At 34.6% G+C, this 18,330-nt stretch overlaps 1 protein-coding gene across 13 annotated transcripts in view; it reads left to right on the forward strand.

Annotated features, from left to right (window-relative positions):
• The window catches only part of DOCK9 (dedicator of cytokinesis 9), a 134,563-nt gene that overhangs the window by 81,467 nt on the left and 34,766 nt on the right, over nt 1-18,330 (forward strand). For 8 of the 13 annotated variants that reach the window (XM_087755821.1, XM_087755825.1, XM_087755826.1 and 5 more), the window contains exons 28-36: nt 4,191-4,337; nt 5,043-5,126; nt 5,759-5,870; nt 9,586-9,764; nt 10,543-10,659; nt 12,121-12,241; nt 13,056-13,189; nt 16,415-16,529; nt 18,130-18,196. In XM_087755821.1, the coding sequence (XP_087611947.1) occupies nt 4,191-4,337; nt 5,043-5,126; nt 5,759-5,870; nt 9,586-9,764; nt 10,543-10,659; nt 12,121-12,241; nt 13,056-13,189; nt 16,415-16,529; nt 18,130-18,196 (1,076 nt within the window). Of the gene's footprint in view, nt 1-4,190; nt 4,338-5,042; nt 5,127-5,758; nt 5,871-9,585; nt 9,765-10,542; nt 10,660-12,120; nt 12,242-13,055; nt 13,190-13,833; nt 14,008-16,414; nt 16,530-18,129; nt 18,197-18,330 lie in introns of all 13 variants that reach the window. The other 5 variants (XM_087755815.1, XM_087755814.1, XM_087755817.1 and 2 more) reach the window with 1 other exon arrangement.

Here is an 18,330-nt window from a genome sequence, read left to right on the forward strand (position 1 = left end):
TACTGTTAATTCAAAGCAAAGTAAGAAAAATATTCAGATGGACTTTTTTTTATTCTGCACTTTTTTGTTTCATACTGTCTGTTCAAATAATTCAGGATCTTTAAACTTAAATTTCTGTTATAAATTTCATGTTCCTTGAGGAAGGAGTTTGTGCTTCTGTTCACTCTGTGAATGGGGTATTTCTTATTGCACCCCACTATTTTGAGCTTATTATAATCAGTTAAATTAATTGTGTTAATTTAATTAATCAATTCAACTGAAATGGAAGTGTAATCTTATAAAGCAGAAAACATTGCTTCTTACTGAAAGCTGAAATTTTCTAGAGACTTCTGGAATTGAATTAAAATTTTATAATTTAAAAATTGTATTGAAAAAAAAAGAAAGAATTTTTGTTGGTTTCATACTTACCTGATAGTACTGGCAGTACTTTTTATTTTACAGTGTGAGAAGGATACAGTTTTTCTAATTACAGAATGTGGTGCATCTGGCCGAGGTTTTCAAAACATGGTTTGTGTGAAATTTGTATAGCTTGAGGAAGGTTTCTATTGGATTTGGTAGGTGATACTCAAAACCAACAACATGCTGTTTTTGCTTGGTTAAACAAAGTTTATATAATTTTTCCTGATTTTAACAAACCTACAGAAGTCCTCACAAGTTTGGAAACAGTATATTGGTTTAAAAAAAAACTTCAAAGAAACCACTAACTTGCTGTCATGCAAGCCCATTTCCTTAATTTAATTGTAACTTCCTTACAATAGGGATTGCATTCTTAAATTGAGATCAGATGGTGGATAAAATAAGTACAGTAGAATACCATCTTTTTTACAGCAGGAATCTGTGTAAACAAACAAAAACTAAATGCAATTTACTTCTCAGAATGTCTCCGCCAGTGTCCATGTTTTTAGTATCCTCTCCCATATAATCTGCATCTCTTTGTATAGTATGATATACTACCACTGATGAGCATTCACATTACTACTACTTCTTAATTTTTTTTTAATTATTATTTCTTTCCTCCACAAGCAAAGCTAATGTGTCTTTACTGACCCATGTAATCCTGATAATAAATTATATTTGGAGAGCACCAGCACGTATGTCTGAGGAACAAATTCAATTTAACAAGACTTTCATTTTAGGGAAAACACAGTTGGTAAAGGAACAGTATGTCAGTTACAGGTACCTGAGACTGACTTGATTACCTGGTGTTACGGAAATACAGTGTGAATTGGGGTAGGCATAACCATAACTATTACTCAGAAAGACCTTCATCTCTTTGATGTCAAAGTGACATAAGTAACTATAAGAGAAAGCACTGATTATTTTCTTTTTTTAGAAGTAACAACCAGTAGCTGAGACCTAATGGCCTCAGGTTTGCTGTACTTGAAAGACTGAGCAGTTATTTTTGTGATTTACTATATGCTATAAATTACATGCTGTACAAACTGTGGTCTTCTGAGATTATTTCTAAGGATTATTATGAGTAAGCTTAGGATTTGCATTAAAATGCACCAAAAGATGGAGGCAGGAGACAACTCAGTGTCTGTTTATATTTCTGAAGATTGGTCTAGGAATTATGACCTTTAAGTGATATTTTACATCAACTTGTTGCATCAGTTTTTGTCTATTACATGGGGCTATATGATCATATAAATTCTGAAAAAGTCTTGTTCATTTTAAGTAATCTTTCTGCCCTACAGAATTCTTTAGGTAGGCTAAAAATTTATACAATTTCATTTTAATGAATGTTTGCCCTACCTGTTAACAGTATAATTGTAAACGTGCATTTTGTAGAAGGTGGGCTGAGAAAATACTGAGCATGGGAAGAGTATGACTCTCTTCAAAGAAAGTACTAATTGCTAGTTGCATTTTATTTATGATTCCAAGTTGCCAGAAAGAAGCAGATATGCCACAAAAAGTGTGATCTAAATACTGATGGCACTTTTACTTCTATAAGAAGACCCCATTTTATTTCAGAAAATAAGGATGCACAGTGAGGTTTTTCATGGATTTAGTAGGTTTTGTAGCCATAAATCTTTCTAAGATGGTAACGGTTCATGCAGAGATTTTCTTATGCAGCATTAAAACTACCAAAACATTGCCACATTTTTTGTTAGGACTTACAGGTATAGAAGCATGCAGTAATTCTACCTGAAGAGGGAAAAAAAACCAAACCAAACAAAAAACCCCACCCCCAAACCCCTAAGCTTGATACTGGAATATACCTGTCTGGTTTCTATTGATGTCCCACTCAATAGAGTGTTCTGCATGCTAGGTATACTTGTATAGGAACGCCATTCATTTCAGGTTAATATTTTGCTTGTTTTTGATAGTATCTTCAGAAGTAACCCCCAAATAGGAGCTGTTCAACTGTACAAAGGAAACAAATTCTTTTAACACACACCTTTCAATGCTCGTACTTTGCTGTGTGTCACCTTGAACTGCTATTCTTTTACAGTCTTCCCCTGCAATAACATGAAGTAAGGTTCATAGCTTATAAACTACTGGAGTGACTTTTTATGACAGATTTTTGTTGTTGTCTCCACATTTCATGTTAAAAGAAGACGTTTCCACTTTTAAAACTAACCTCGCTGTCATCTTCCCTGTGACATGAAAGAAAAAGGAGCAGAACTCACCCCTTATTTGCATGTATCCTTATTCCCAAACATTGCTTCTTGATTTACAAGCCCCTTAAATATCAATAAATGATTTTGCTAGCTTTTTTCTGTCTTACTGGGTAAAGTAATAAATGGAACATGCATTTAGATATTTCCTACTTATATGATCTAATAAAAAGATGCATCTCTGGGTGCAGCAAAATTATTTCTGTAGCAAGAATTTTGTAGTATTTTAAAAAATATTTAATTACTGTCCAACAAAGAGTGAGTTACAAGAATATTGTAGGACACTGACTGGCATACCCGCCAACAGAATTTTTAATTTTTATTGTTATTTCATTGAGTACTGTTGATATTTATACAGGGATCTTTTTCAACCTTACTATCTATTTTTTTAAAAAATATTTTTTTTTTTTAAATAGAACTAGAGGCTTTGGAGCACAGTTCAAACACAAAGGGAGCAAATTGTGTAATCATCAATTTATGCAGGGCCTTGACAATGATTTGTTCTGCCTAGGAATGTTGCATTCAATGTAGTTCAAAAAACTATTTAACTAATGAAGTATTCAGAGCACTTGAATGCTTTGATTTCAGTTTTCAGAAAGAAAAGACATAATGACTGTACAGTTGAAACACTTCTTGTCAACATCAATTTCTTCAGTCTCATACCACCTGTCATTAAGTCCCTTCAGACAAAAGACAGAATCTTTAATAAAGATTGTAAGATGTAGAGAAATAAAAGAGTCTCTGCAGTGCCAAAAAGCTAAAGAGAACTTACTGACCAATACTGGTCAGAATGTACAAAATCATTGATGAAGATAATATAGATAGTGAGTAGAAAGGAGGAAATTGTGAACATAGATGAAATCTTTTAAGCTAATTGGCAAACTACCTAAAAGCAAGGGAAAACAGTTTTGATTGTGGAAACTTAAAAACATGGAGAGTAAGATTCTGAAGCCTGGAAGAGCTGAGATTTGAAGTCGCTGATGAGCAAGAAAAAGAAAGGAGCATGGATGAGAATTTCCACAATGGCAAAAGGCAAAGGAGTTACTGAAAAGATAGTTGCAGAACAGCAAAAACTGGTTTGGGTTTTGTTGTTTTTTTTTTTTTTTCCAAGACAGAAAAGAAAGTCTGATAATACAGTTACTATATGTGAACCAGCTGGTGTCTGCTTTGGAAAGGAAGATAGATAAAACTAAAGGATTCCCTTTTATTCTTAGCTTCTGTCATCAAGTTTATTGTAGTATACAGAAATATTAATGCATTACACTTACAAACTTTTATACATGTGTTTTTGTCATCAAAGACTAACTTGCTTGAATTTTAATAACAGATGTTAGTGCATGTTATAATATTTTCTTTTAACCAAATGCTCCTGCCCCCCTCAGTCTAGAAAGTTCAGGAAAATCTTGAGTTTAAAAAAAATACTACTTTAAATGACAAATGAGAAAATTTGAAGATTTTCTTTGTCTCCCCTCTCCCTGTCAGGTTATCTATATCTTGTCTAAAGTAAATTTTCTGATATATTTCAGTGTTATAAACCATATCAAATATTGTGTCTGAATTTGTTTCTAGCTGTTGCGAAACCAGAGATTTTCCGCTTCCTTTCATCATGCAGTTGAAACAGTTGTTAATATGCTAATGCCACACATCACTCAGAAGTACAGAGACAATCCCGAGGCTTCAAAAAATGCAAACCATAGCCTTGCGGCCTTTATAAAAGTAGGTACACAAGCGACTTGGGCTCTGTCGTTACTTTTTCAATGATACTGCTTCTTTATGGATTTTAAAGAATCTTAAAGCCAACTTATATAAAACTGAATATGCTTAAAGGTTCTTAGATATAATTCTATGTTCAAGTTAAAATGCATTGAAGTATAATTTGCATCTTCTGTAATCAAGAAGACAACTGTTCAGAAGTTTCATATTTTTATAAGTGAATTTATATTTTACCCATTCATTTTTAATTTTCTTCTTTTTTTTCTTTAAAAATATCATCTAGGTTACCTTCTAATCCTACAAAATCTTCGTACATTGAGTAGTGTTTTATTTGCATGCATTTTATGTAGACAGTCTTTCAGTGTCTTTCCCTTTTCAGCCAGTAAGATCCAGTAGGGAGAAAAAAGGATGGGAAGTAAAATGGTAGATAAAGCTGCTAGTGGCATGTCATTTTCATTTCTGTCAAGATAGAGTTCTTCTCTTCAAACTGCTTTTTATTTGCAATTTGTTTACACTCTGCACTCTAAGGGAAAATTTGGTATTCATATATGTATACATACATTTAGTTTGCTTGTTTTATTGGTTTCTTTGTTCAAATGGAAATATCAATGTGTTTGGAAAATAAACTTATTAAATACAGAAATACAATTACTGAGCACTGAGACAGTACTAAATCATTTCTATCTTGGTTTTGCTTGTTTTCCCCAGAGGTGTTTTACTTTTATGGATAGAGGCTTTGTTTTCAAGCAAATCAATAACTACATCAGCTGCTTTGCCCCAGGAGATCCAAAGGTACTCAGTGTTTTTAAACAAACTATTTTTACGAGTTGTCTCTTCTTGATGCATATGGATAGAGTCCTGCATTAAGTCTTCAGACTTCTTCCCAGTTACATTAGAAGTCCCTGTGCTGTGCCTAGAGCATTTTTTTCCCCATCAAATCACTTTTTCGTATTTTAATTCCCATCTTCAGGTGCAACTTTACCACCCTAGATCGTGCATATTGCGAAAGTGGTGGGGGGCGGGGGTGCAACACTAAGCAGAAATTTATGAATGTGAGAAAGGCTAAAGTTGGAAGAGTTGATATCTGATAAGTTTCTGCACATTTACTGTAGTGGTGAAAGCATGTACCAGATGTCCAAAGAATTTCTTCTGTGGGTCCAAACTTTTCTTACATCCATACATAATATGCTAGTAAACTTAAATAACTTCAGACATTGGGAACAGTAAATAGAACTATATCCAGTTGTCAAGTATAAATTATGCTGGAATTGTTTTATACTGGCATATGGAACTTTGACAGGTCTATATCCCTCATACTGCAAGACTGAGAGAAATCACCCTTTTGTGTTAGAAAGCTGTTTTTAATGTGTTATTCAAATCACTGCATCAGTTGTTTAACTTATACTTTTAAATTATTTTTGCAGACTCTTTTTGAATTCAAATTTGAATTTCTCCGTGTAGTCTGTAACCATGAGCACTACATACCTTTGAATCTACCAATGCCATTTGGAAAAGGCAGAGTTCAGAGATACCAAGGTAAATTCTTCCAAACAAGTGTATGGTGTATTTCTTAGATGTCATCTTTTTATTACTAGACATGTAGATGGTGTAACTTCAGATCTATGAGATGCTGGAAACCTCGAAATTGTTAAATGGAAGCTTAAAGTTGTAATCTTTTCATTTAAACTTAAAGGAATAGTTTAGGTAGCAGAGTAATCTATCCGAAGTATCTAGTCATTGAAAGATATGGTAAACTACATCCTTGACTCTGCCTCCCTTTCCTGCTATGTTTATTAAGTTTTGTTTTTTGCTTTTTTTTTTTCCATGAGTTAGCTTTTAATTCCCTAGCTGTGGAAGCCTGCAACACTCCTGTAGGTTGGTGTGCAGTGTGAGGTTTGGTGTACTTTTTACTTTTTTTTCATATACCCATTCAGGTTAAAAGGGACTTCAGTAGGGCTGTAGTCCAACCTCCTGCTCAGGTCACCTCAGGCCTTCTCTTCTCCAGATGGAAGAAACTCAGTTCCCTCAATTTCTCCTGACAGGGCATGTGTTCCAGCCCTCTAAGTACCTTGGTGGTCCTTCACTGAACTGCCTCAAGATCCTTCTTGTACTAGAAGGCCCAAATACAATACACGGTGTTACAGACGTCTAACAAATGCCAAGTAAAGGGGAATAAATAATTCCCTTGATATACTGGCTATGATCCTGTCGATACAGCCCAGTATGCTGTTAGCCTTCATTGTTGCCAGGATGCCATGCCAACTCCTGTTGAAGCTATTGTCCACCTGGATCCCTAGGTGCTTTTCAGCAGAGCTGCTCCCAAGCTAGTCATTCCACAGCTGGTACCATTGCAGGAAGTTCGTCCATCTGAGGTGCAGAATTTTGCACTTGTCCTTGTTGAATTTAATTGATGTTTCTGTTGACCCATTCCTGTAGAATCTAGACTCTTCTGAAATGCAGTCTGCTATTCTCCCCTTATTCACAGATCTAGTGAGTTCATTGCAGACGACAGGTTAGTCAAGCATGGTTTACTCTGGGTAAATCTATCCTGGGCGTTCCTGGTCACACTCTTCTCCTTCACTTGCTGAAAAATGGCTTCCAAGAGGACTTGCACCATGACTTTTCCAAGGACCAAAGTGAGGCCTGTAGTTCCCTGAATTATTCTTGCCCTTTTTTGAAGATGTGTGCAATGTCTACCTTCAGTCATCGCAAGGTCCCAATTATGGGAGACCCCTGATCACCATGGCTTAACAAAGCTGATAGCAAGTGGTCTTCTAATGATATCAGCTAATTCTCTCAGCACCTTGTCTGGTGCTGTGGATTTGCATGACTGGAGGTGTCTTGGGAGATCTTTGACCTGATCCTCATCCACTGCTGATAATTCTCTTTCTTGAAGCCAGTCTCTAGACTCTTAAGGCTTGGGAACCATGGCTTTGAAGGATAAGGTAATGAAGGTATGGAGTACTTCAGCCTTACCCAAGTCCACTGTCTCTAAATCACAGTCCCCATTCAGAAAATATCCCATGTTTTCCTTATTCAGGCTTTTAATGCTAATGTAGTGGTAAAAGCTGTTCTTGTTGCCATTGATGTCCATTACCAGTTTCAGCTATAGCTGAGCTTTGGCTTTCCTGGCACTGTTCCTGCATACTTGATCAATGCTTCTATTTTCCTCTTTTGTAGCTTGTTCTTGCTTCCACCTCGTGCATCTTCCCCCCCCCACCCCCTCACCCCCACCACCACTGGAGGTCAGTCATGAATGCCCCGTGTAGCCCATCTGGATTCCTGGTACATCTAGAGTTGTGCCAAAACAAATAGTATGTTAGCTATTGCATTTGTGGCTGTGAAGACATTATCCATTTCTTCCAGGCATTGAACCATAGCAGACACCAATAAGCAGAGGTGAGGAAGGTGCTTTTACAAGTAACAAGTAAACCTGCCTAAAATTTGGTTTTTTGTAGATTAGGTTATTTTTTTCTGAAATATTTATTCAGTAGTTTCTGCCTGCTTAGTAAAGTTGAGTATAACTAATTAATGCTTTCATCAAGGTGGTAGAACAAGATTTGAGACTAAGAGCTGCACAGCTGCATAGAACTTATTTCTGTCTGGCTTTTTCAGCTTTCAGGCATGTCTTGGATAATAATACTGCATATATATTTCCATAGAAAAGGGACTATGAGTTGTTGGTTTAGGGATCCTAAGAAAAAAAGAACTAGAGCAAAACTAGAGAAAACAGTATTTCTGATTACACAATAAAGAACAGTGTAAAATGCTGCTCCCTGGAGAGCTAGGAGTTCAGCCAGGAAAGAAGACCTTTATCAGAAGTGTTTCTGGCTCGGTTTTGCTGTCTCAAGCAAAAGAGATCTCGGGTGATGTGGTTGGGTCTACAGTGAGTTACAAGAAGGCCTGTAGAACATCTGTGCTGTCTTATCTATGTTTCTTTCTGACTCAATGGATTCCCTTACTGGGAGAGTTCTTTGAAAAATGAAACTGCTCTGAGATTAGCATCTGGTTTTTGATTACTGTTTTGAACAATGACAGTGAATATGAGAAACTCTTGAACCCCTCCTCAGCTGACATTTTAAACGTATATACATTCTAATAAATAAGATCTTCAAGCTAAGGTTTCTCTTAAGCTGTCATATATTCAGTACATAAATGAACTGGATTATTTTGTTACACAAAAAGTACTTCTAAAGGGGAGCAGTTTGACTTTGCTGTGTCAGATGTGCTGGGGTTTTGTGTGTGTGTATGTGTCCATATAATATCTATACATCTATATGGGGCTTTGCATAGATTTACAGTTAGTTACTGCTAGAAATACTTCATGAAATAAAATTGTATTGCAGTGGTTTAAGCACAAATTTTCAAATGTTCTTTAATTCCAATTCTATTGCAATTAAAAACATAACTATTTCTGAAAAATATAGTATTGTTTAATTGTACCAGAAAAATTGCCTACTATATTACAACATAGGTCTAATTTCCTTAGATTCATTTAAGTTATCTTGTTTAAATATTATTGTGTCCTTTTGTGTTCTCATATTGAGAAGAAATTGCTTGATTTGGACATGTGTTGCAAATGCAGTCTCTTCATTACACTTTTACTAGACACTGCAAATTTTTGGGACCATTTTCTTAGAGAATGTCAATTAACCAAGATCACAGTTGTTAGCAGGCTTTATAGTCTATATTCATAACAAATACATGTGTAAGATAATGAAGAAGGAACTTAAAACTGCAGTAGAGACACGTAAAACTTTTTAGTACATTTTGCTTGCAGTCCTTCAAATTTACTAACCTGGGACTGAACCACAGACTAAAAATTAAATTCTACTTCTACCATACAGCTAAATTCCTGAAAGACAGAGCGTACACAACCTTTGTGCACTGTGTGTGTTTTCAGTGCCTGAATATAGATTTAAAATTTAATTTGGAGCTATAAGATGCTAGTCCAGGTGAATTTAGTAGGAACACTTCTGAATATTGCACAGTATTTAAAATATTTTTTTTAATTAATGTATTTAGATTTCTCCAGCTTCTGTTGATTGAATATACATCATCATTGTCTGTTTAATAAATGCATCTTTATGCAGTGAATTGGGCTAGGGATATAAGAATAACTGATTATATATTATATATGTGAATATATATGAGTTTGTCAATAATGTTGGAAACAGTTTAGCCTGAAGTTAATTGATAAACTGATTTGAATAATACCATTCTTTACATAGAACTTGTACTTTACTTCCAGACCTTCACCTGGACTATTCATTAACCGATGAGTTCTGTAAAAATCACTTCTTAGTGGGACTGCTTCTAAGGGAGGTGGGCAATGCATTACAAGAGTTCAGAGATGTGCGGCAGATTGCTATTAGTGTACTCAAGAATTTGATGATAAAGCATTCTTTTGATGATAGATATGCTTCCAGGGTAAGTGTATTGCTATGCTAGTATTACAAAGTAGTAAAGATGAAGTGTACACACATACAGAAAGTATGTGAAACTTGTTAATTTGCAGCAATGCTATTTCTGTTCAGACTGTGGTGAAAATATGTATGAAAATTCTATGACAATCAATCTGAAAATCCCATATTTTTACCAAATGAAAGCACAAAGCACCTTTTAACGTAATTACATGTGTTTATTACATTTTAGTACGGTGTAATTTAACTGCTGTTCTTAAAGTAATTAGATTCTTACAAACTTTTTTAAAGCTCTTATTTTCATTAAACATTAGCGCTTAATATTTGGCGGCTGTCCTTCCATTATCTATTATTCATAAAATGAGTATAAGAAAGCTGCAAGTCATGGTGGTAAATTTTGAGTGATTTTTAATTTTCCTGAGTTTTTTTTAACATCAGCTGTGCTGTGGAGAGGTCATAAAATTTTAATTGAAGATATCATTAATTTATCAAGCTAACATAATAATGATTTACTTGGTTAGTCTTAGCTAAAATCACATTAATTTAGGTTTTTTTCTGGATTATATTGAAACAGTAAATAAAATTTACTGATCTTCTGTAAATTAGAATAAAACATAGTGATGATCACTGCTTTTGCCATTTATGAACTTATGAATGTGGGCTCTGGCTTGACAAATATTTATTAAATGCTCTTTTTTTGTAATTTAGGAGTGAAGAGCTTAAAAATAATTGGTGATTAAAAATTAAATCTGTAATTTGTTAATGAACTGTTGAACTCTCTTTAGAGCCACCAAGCAAGAATAGCCACTATGTATTTGCCGCTCTTTGGACTGCTCATAGAAAATGTTCAGCGAATCAATGTTAAAGATGTGTCTCCATTTCCTGTTAACCCTTCCAGCAATGTGAGTGACCATTTCTATTTGTTATACTAAATTTTTTTTTTTGTAATTTATTGGTAACGTGTATATGAAACACTGCATACTTCTGTCAAAGAGTTTCATAAACTTCAGAATTCTGCGAGTTTGTTCCCCTTGCTTTTTCTGAGCTTAAAAGCTTAGTTAACCTTGATGGTTTTGGCTGCAGTTTCTCTTGTCCAGCTAAGTTGTGCCTAACATGATAATTGTCTAGTTTGGTCCTACATACAGGTTACAGTGCCCTTATTGATCTCTGTTTGAACCTCTGAAGATTTTTGGAGAATGCTAGGCCACAGAGACTGTGACAGCGTCATTCTAGCACCATGTGATTATACTGCCATGTAACATCTTGCTTTTTCTATCTCTGGTGCATGTGCCTATATTTCAGTACAAACTATAGACCACACAGGATTAGACCCGCTGCATCTTTTTGAGTGTTCTAAGAAGAGGAGCCAAAGAAGCTGAAGGAACAGTGTATTTGAAATAAAAAATATCAGTTGTTTCTGCAATTTAATGGCCTTCTCTTTGTATCTATTACCCAATTTTGATACAATTTCTGTGAGAGGAGTTTTCATTAAATTGTCTCTGTTTTTTACTCAAAAATGACACTTCTCTTTAGTCTGCCTGCCAGTTGGTATAAACAGTTTGCCTCTATTCTTGTAGATCCTGGCATTGGAGGCACTTGCACATACTTCATTTTTATGCAAGAGGATACTCCCCTGGCATCTAACACACAGAGAATTAGTTATGTTCACTAAAATCCCAACAGATTCAGTAGTTGCTGTTGCTGTTCAGCAGAGAAGATTGTATATTGGTAGTAGATTTTTTTCTTTTTTTTAAAACCTTATTTTTCAATTCAGTCCAACACTGAAATAAATGGACCACAACAAAAAATGATTAATTTTCTAGAAATTAGAGAGGAATTTTTAACCTTAAAGGAGTGTGCTTTTGGAACATATGTACTGTAAGAGGGCTACAGGAGAATGAATTCAAGTGGAATTTGTGAAGATGTATATTGATATATTATAGTTGCATACAATTATTGAATCTAAGATTTAATTATTAATGTATTTATTTTTGTCCATATCTTGCTGTGTTCCATTTGGTATTAAGAAAGAAATTCACAATACCCTTCCAACAAGAGAAATGTTTGTGTGCTTGAAATAAAAGTTATTTGGGTGTTTTGGAAATATCTGGTTAATACTGTTTAAAATTCAATAGAATATTCATTTCTTCAATGTTTCCTGGGGTATCTTAAGTTGTAGGCTATCCCAAGCTTGTGCAAATACCTGAACATCTTATTCCATGCTTTTGAGCATATTTAATAGAAATTAAAATTTAAGAAAGAAATATGTAACAAATATTGCTCTAGAAGATAAAGTATGTCATATTCACTGAGTCCATAATGTTGGAAAACAATAATTGCATTTTCCTCTCTTTTCCAAACAGAGTGCAAAGGATGATGCACTTAATTTGCCAACTGCAAGTCAGCTAGTAACACCACAAAAATCAGGAAACACATTGGATAACAATCTTCCTAAAGATCTATTTGGTGTTATCTCTGGCATCGGTAAGCACTTAAAATAAATTAATTAAAGAACCAGTTTCCGTTTTCATTTGTTACCAGACATAATTGTTCTGTGTCCAACTTCGTTGCTTTCTGCATGTATACTTGAAGGGTACTGCTACTTTCATTAACAGAACTGTTCAGCATGGGTCAGAATTCACACTCTGTACATGAAATCTTTCTTTTGGGATCTTTTTGGTTTTGCTTTTCTATTTGAAACTAAAGCTGTTTCCTGGAGAAAGCTGCTTTTTCCCCAGTCAAAGGTGATAGTTCTTGTCTTGCTGCAGAGAAATAGGAGGCAAGGCTAGTCTTAGTCACTTATGGCAAGAGTGCCATACTCCACGATTTTGTACCTGATGTTAGAGACCGCCTCTAAGAGGAGTGCTGCTTGTGCACACCTGTGGGCATCCTCCTGTCTGTCGTCTTAATGTGTTTTTCTATTTGTTGTTGCCTGCTATAATTAGTTGTGTCACTTACTAGTGAATTAAAAAAAAAAAAAAGTTGAAAAATGGGGAAGGGGAGTTTTTTAAATATACATGCTTCTTCATGTAAGTGTGTATGTATTGCTACATTTGTTTTTTACACGTGTGTATGTAGTTGTACATAAGTCTGTGTGTATGTACATACATATATACTTCGCTGAAGCTCTAGAATAAGTTTGTCTTCATTGAAAGTAACTAAATGGAATTAATTATTTGCCTTCTTAAAAAAATATATATACATATATGGTGGTTTTAGAAGTCTGAATAAACTATGGAGGGACTTTTTTCAGTATATGTATTGTTTGAGACTTTTGTATTGTTTTGGGTTTTTTTAGCTTCCCCATACACCACGTCAACTCCAAATATTAATAGCGTGAGGAATGCTGACTCGAGAGGATCTCTTATAAGTACAGACTCGGGAAACAGTCTTCCAGAAAGACACAGTGACAAGAGCAATTCTCTTGACAAGGTAAAAAAAACAAACCAAAATAAAAAACCCAAAATGTATTCCTAAAATTCCATCTTAATTCTCATAGGAGTTAACTTCTCTGTCTCCATTGGGAATGGGCTTTCTAGAATAACTGTAGAGCAGTATTTTACATAAGTTTTTCTTTTGCAAAATAGTTATCATATGAACTCTTTTTGCATTACATTTATTAAGCTGTTTTGCAGAAAATACAAACAGATTTTCAACGTAGAGACATAAGCAAGCAGTTGTTGTTTCCTTTGCTAGAGAAAGGCACTAAATGAAATTTATTGAATTTTGCTTGAGAGAACTGAATTCTAGTTAGGACAGCTTCTTTGATTTTGTGGAGACCGTCACTCCATCCTGTTCTATACACAATATGTGTAGCACTTTTAAAATGTTGAAAAAAAACAGTTGCTGTGCTGTCTTTAGGTGATTTCTTTTATATTAGTTTGACTTTTCTAAATCATTTCACTTTAAAGCTGTTACAAATTAGGAGCTCTGGCTGCAGTAGCTATGAGGTATTCAGTCATGTCTTTCTAGAGCTTATGTTGATACTGATCACATTTCATTTTCTTAGATCTTGTTGTGCAAGTCACAACATGTTAACTTTTTCCCCTTGACTCTGACATGCCTTCGTGTGGCAGAGAGAGAAGCTTCTCAGAAGGCACTCTGCTCATGCTATGCGCCCTAATGGAGAAGAAGAAGAAAATTGTCACCCTGCAAAGAAAAACCGTGTTACTATGGATTTTTCACTTCTGACAATTCCAGCTTTGCCAGAGAAAATTTTGCATGCTGCTTTCTCTCTTCAGTTGCAAGAAGTATTTGGTTTTTGTGCTTGGTATAGTTAAGCTTCTGAGTGAAGTGTGTGATCAGTAGTTTTGCCACTTCTTTGCAACAGTTGAATCTCACGCCAAACACGTACAAATGTAACCATGTAAAATACCTTTAAATGCCAAACCTGGAATAGTTCGTGTACATGATTGTAATTTAAGCATAAAAATCTGATCAACCTGAATATCAGCAGAATTTGAGTCTTCGGGTCTTTAATATAAATAGAACTAAAAAATCTTTTACATTGACCAAGTAAATAAAGAAATATCTTGTGCATATACTGTTGCTAAATGGCAATGCTGTCATCTATTACTTAGTTGTCATGTTGTTAATTACTAAAATGTAGTGTTTTTACCAAGTAAAAGGGTTTTCAAAGGAGTCAACATCCTTTGAAAATTCTACTCTGGTCTGCCAATTTAGGTGGTACAGGATTTATGTTTTGCATGCTGTTAATATATTCCCCGAATAATACTTAATCCTGGCTTCTTATTCGTTGCTTTCCAAACTTTCTTTCTAGTAGATCAGTTGTTCACTGCACGTTATCTTCGAGTTTTTGCTCATTGCTTGATATCATTACTGAAGAGCCATGTTTTTGTTCTAATTTTCTTTCAGAATAACCTGTAGAACTATACTTGTGGAATCAGAATTGGCTGGAAGTATATCAGTTTCTATTTTAATATGTGCATACTTTATAGGTTATTGACATGATTTTAAATTAAGATTGTGAGTAGCTGTAGTCCTAGTTTTATCCATGTATGTGTTCAACTGTTTTAGAGGGACTATTATCTCGTGCTCTGGACAGTATTCAAAAGTCTAGGAAACTAAATTCTGTTTCTGCTCTGCCACCCACTAATAGCCTGCTTTATTTCAGCATCCATAAAGCTGTATAGTAGCACCTCCTCGTTCACCAGAAATACATCAAAGATAAACAGCTTGTGAGGTCTTTAGAATCTACAATAATCAGGCTTATATAGGTGTCCATTTCCTCCTAAATACAGTAACTTCTGGCCAGTATTAGTCATAGTTTCACATTCGGTTTCACAGTGCATCCATTCAATGGCTAGTATGGGACAAATTTACACAGATTGTTTTAGGACAGCAATTCTTTCCTTTTACACGGAATGCGTTAAAGGGCTCAGCAGTCAATTGATGGGTGTGCTGTGAAATGTTCCCTCACAGATTAGCATGTCTCCTGCTTTCAGTGAGGAGTGTTCCTGGAGGGGTTGTTATACCCTTGAGGTATTGGCACTTCTTGCTTTGTTTGTGAAACCAAGTGCTTTTCTCCCTTGAGTCTATGTTTTTATTTTTATTTTTTTCTAATTTTGATATGAAGGATTTCTTCCAACACTGGTATGTGTCCTTAAAAAGGTGATGGAGCCAAGATGATCCAACTTTCTTGTAGAAACGAAAGCGTTGCACAGATCAATTTTACCGGACTGTTGACTTTACAGAAAACTTATTAAACGTCTGGTTCATCTTCCATTTGCATAAGTGGCCTCATATTGGAAGTGAGAATTAGACACTAAAAAGGGCATAATTTATCCTTTAAACAAACATTTATATAGTATATCTGTAAGAGCCTCAGATTGGGGACTTCGTAACACTTGATTGTGTGAAAATTATTCTTCCACAGATAAGTCTTTGCCTAAAGTTCAATTTATATATTCTCACAGTTTTATTTTTTCTTTTTTTTTGTGGTACACATTTTGAAAGATCAGTTATGTTTTCTTTTTGAACAGACTTTAGTATTGAGCACTGCTGATTAACTTCCCACAAGTGTAGGAATTGTATAAACAAATGAAGCAGGGAGAAAGTTTTTTGGTTTGTTTTGGGGTGGGGTGGGGGTGGGGGGGGGTAAGTTACTTACCAGTAGTTAATCTTCCAGAATGCATATTATTGCCATTCATGTATGTTTTTTCCTTGAGGTTCTTACATCTTTAAACAGAAAGAGTTTTGTAGCGGCAGGTCTGTCTACAGTTCAGCATAAAGTCTCTTCAAAAGCAAAGGAGCATATATGCATCACCTAACACAGCAGCATTTATTTTTAAAGTATTTCATCTAAGCAGAAGGGGCATGCCCGATTTCTACAATGTGGGTATCTCTGTATAATTAACTAGATTAATAATCGCTATTAGGTAACTTTTCCTCTTGCTCCTCCCTCGTGGGGGGGAAATCATGCAAAGAAGGAAATAAAAATAAACAAAGGTAAAGAGGCTTAATTTGGTATACTTCATGTGTGTAATGTGTGTTTTAGTGACCTGTCTCTACATGAAACATTTTTGTCTCCATTCTGAGATCCTTTTTCTGTTGCAGGAATTAATAAGACAATTTAAATCATTTTCGTTTTTTCAGTTTAAAAACCCTTTAGCCAAAATATGTCTGTTTTCTTTTCAGAACCAACCGAGCAGCACTTTAGGAAGTGCTATAGTTCGATATGACAAACTTGACCAAGCAGAGATCAAAAGTCTGCTCATGTGTTTCCTTCATATTTTAAGAAGTATGTCAGAAGGTAGGTAATTCCACCTATTTTTCATAAATTTGAAATCATGTGTTGGATTTGTGCCTGTGATTTTAATACTTATTCAAAATCAGCAGAATATTTTAGGTCTAGGTACCACGTTGTGCTGCGTTTTACAAATATGTGTGATTGATCAAATTAAACTCTGACTTAAATCTTGTAAGCATTAAATACTCATTATTCCCTCAAAGCACGAGGCTAACTAAAGGACTTGGTAAGAAAGCGAATATTTGTGTGTGATTGTACAGTCCAGTTTGGAAAATGGAGGTGAAGAATAGTTCATTGATCAGTAGAAGAGTCTCGGGCTAGTCCATTCTTCCATTCTGCAGACCTTCCTGTATGACAGGGAACCAAATGATTTGATCACTGTGTACATTTCCGCTTCTGGAATGGGGATATTAGTACTTCTTCATTCTCCTGGGATGTTAGTGAGAAGATCCATTGAATTTTTGAAAGAGTCATATTATCCTGAGGAAGGTTGCGGAGGTACAGAAATACCTGTGAATGGCAAATCTTAGTTTTTTACTAGGATTATACAACTCAGAATCATCCCTGTCCTTGATCAACATTTAAAAAAGAGGGCAAGTCCCTTTTGTTAAAACCTGGAATTTTTCAGTTTGTGCTAAACATATCAAAAGTAGTTAATTTCTTTTCTCTGCCTATTTTAATGTTAATTTCTAAAAATCAAGTTTATGTAGTACTTGAAGTCTAACTTATCACACCACTTAATCAAGAATGAGAATTGAAAGGTTAATAAGTATTCAATGTCCAGTCACACCATTAGATTTTCGTGTAATTACACCGATATTATTTTATGTATTTTAATTACAAAGAAGAACAAAACCCCGAAATATCTTTTTCACTATTTTACACTTTGAAATATCTAAAAATTAGTCAGATTTTCGAGGAAATTCAAGTTAAAATTTACATAAACACAGTGGGGATTTTTTGGTCTCAATTCTCCTGGAAAAGAACAAGGGTCAAATAAACTTTGCCACAGACCTTTGTAATAATTTTGAATTTGTTAGCTAATTTTGAACATTTTTGGCAAAAGAGACCAGGTCTTGGCTATGTAAATATAAGCTTTGTAAAAAATATATAGCCATTTTTAAAAACTGTGCTAATAAAGAAAATCTGAAACCTGTGCTGAAAAACTATCCATAGTAAAGCGTTGTAAATTAAAAAAGAAGAAATCATAAACTTGAATTTAAAAAATGTTGAGACCAATCTATAAAGAAGCAGATTATAGGACTAACAGTCCGAAGTATTCTGAAGTCTTACATTTTTAGAACACTGTAGTCACTACTGACTACACAATTATTACTATTTAAAATATAAAATTGCATGGGAATACTATGGATTAATTAAACACATATTGTAGAAACTCATTTGGAGCATTGATATGTGCATCTGTATAATCAGCTTCAAGGAAAACTTTAGAGAGTAATAGTTACCTGTACCCCACAAACTATTTTTTAAATTCTCTGAATCCTCATTATGTGAAAACTAGGAAGTGACGTTAACTCTTCTGCTTAATATTTTTGTGTGTTTGCTGCATTTGTGTTGTTTTTAATATCTTTCATTTTCCTAGATGCATTGTTTACATATTGGAACAAGGCTACAAAATCTGAACTCATGGACTTTTTCACAATTACAGAGTAAGATTTTTGTTGAGCTATGTGCTGCTATGCTGTTAAAAACATGAGTCTGGATATAAGCGTGTATATATGTTTTTATTTATTTGTTTGAAAAAATAATGCCATCTTGGTCTGTTTAGAAGTCCTTAACTTGA

This window comes from Nipponia nippon, unplaced genomic scaffold, assembly GCF_047370975.1.
Source record: "Nipponia nippon isolate SJK-2023a ecotype South Korea unplaced genomic scaffold, ASM4737097v1 scaffold_2, whole genome shotgun sequence".
NCBI lineage: Eukaryota > Metazoa > Chordata > Aves > Pelecaniformes > Threskiornithidae > Nipponia > Nipponia nippon.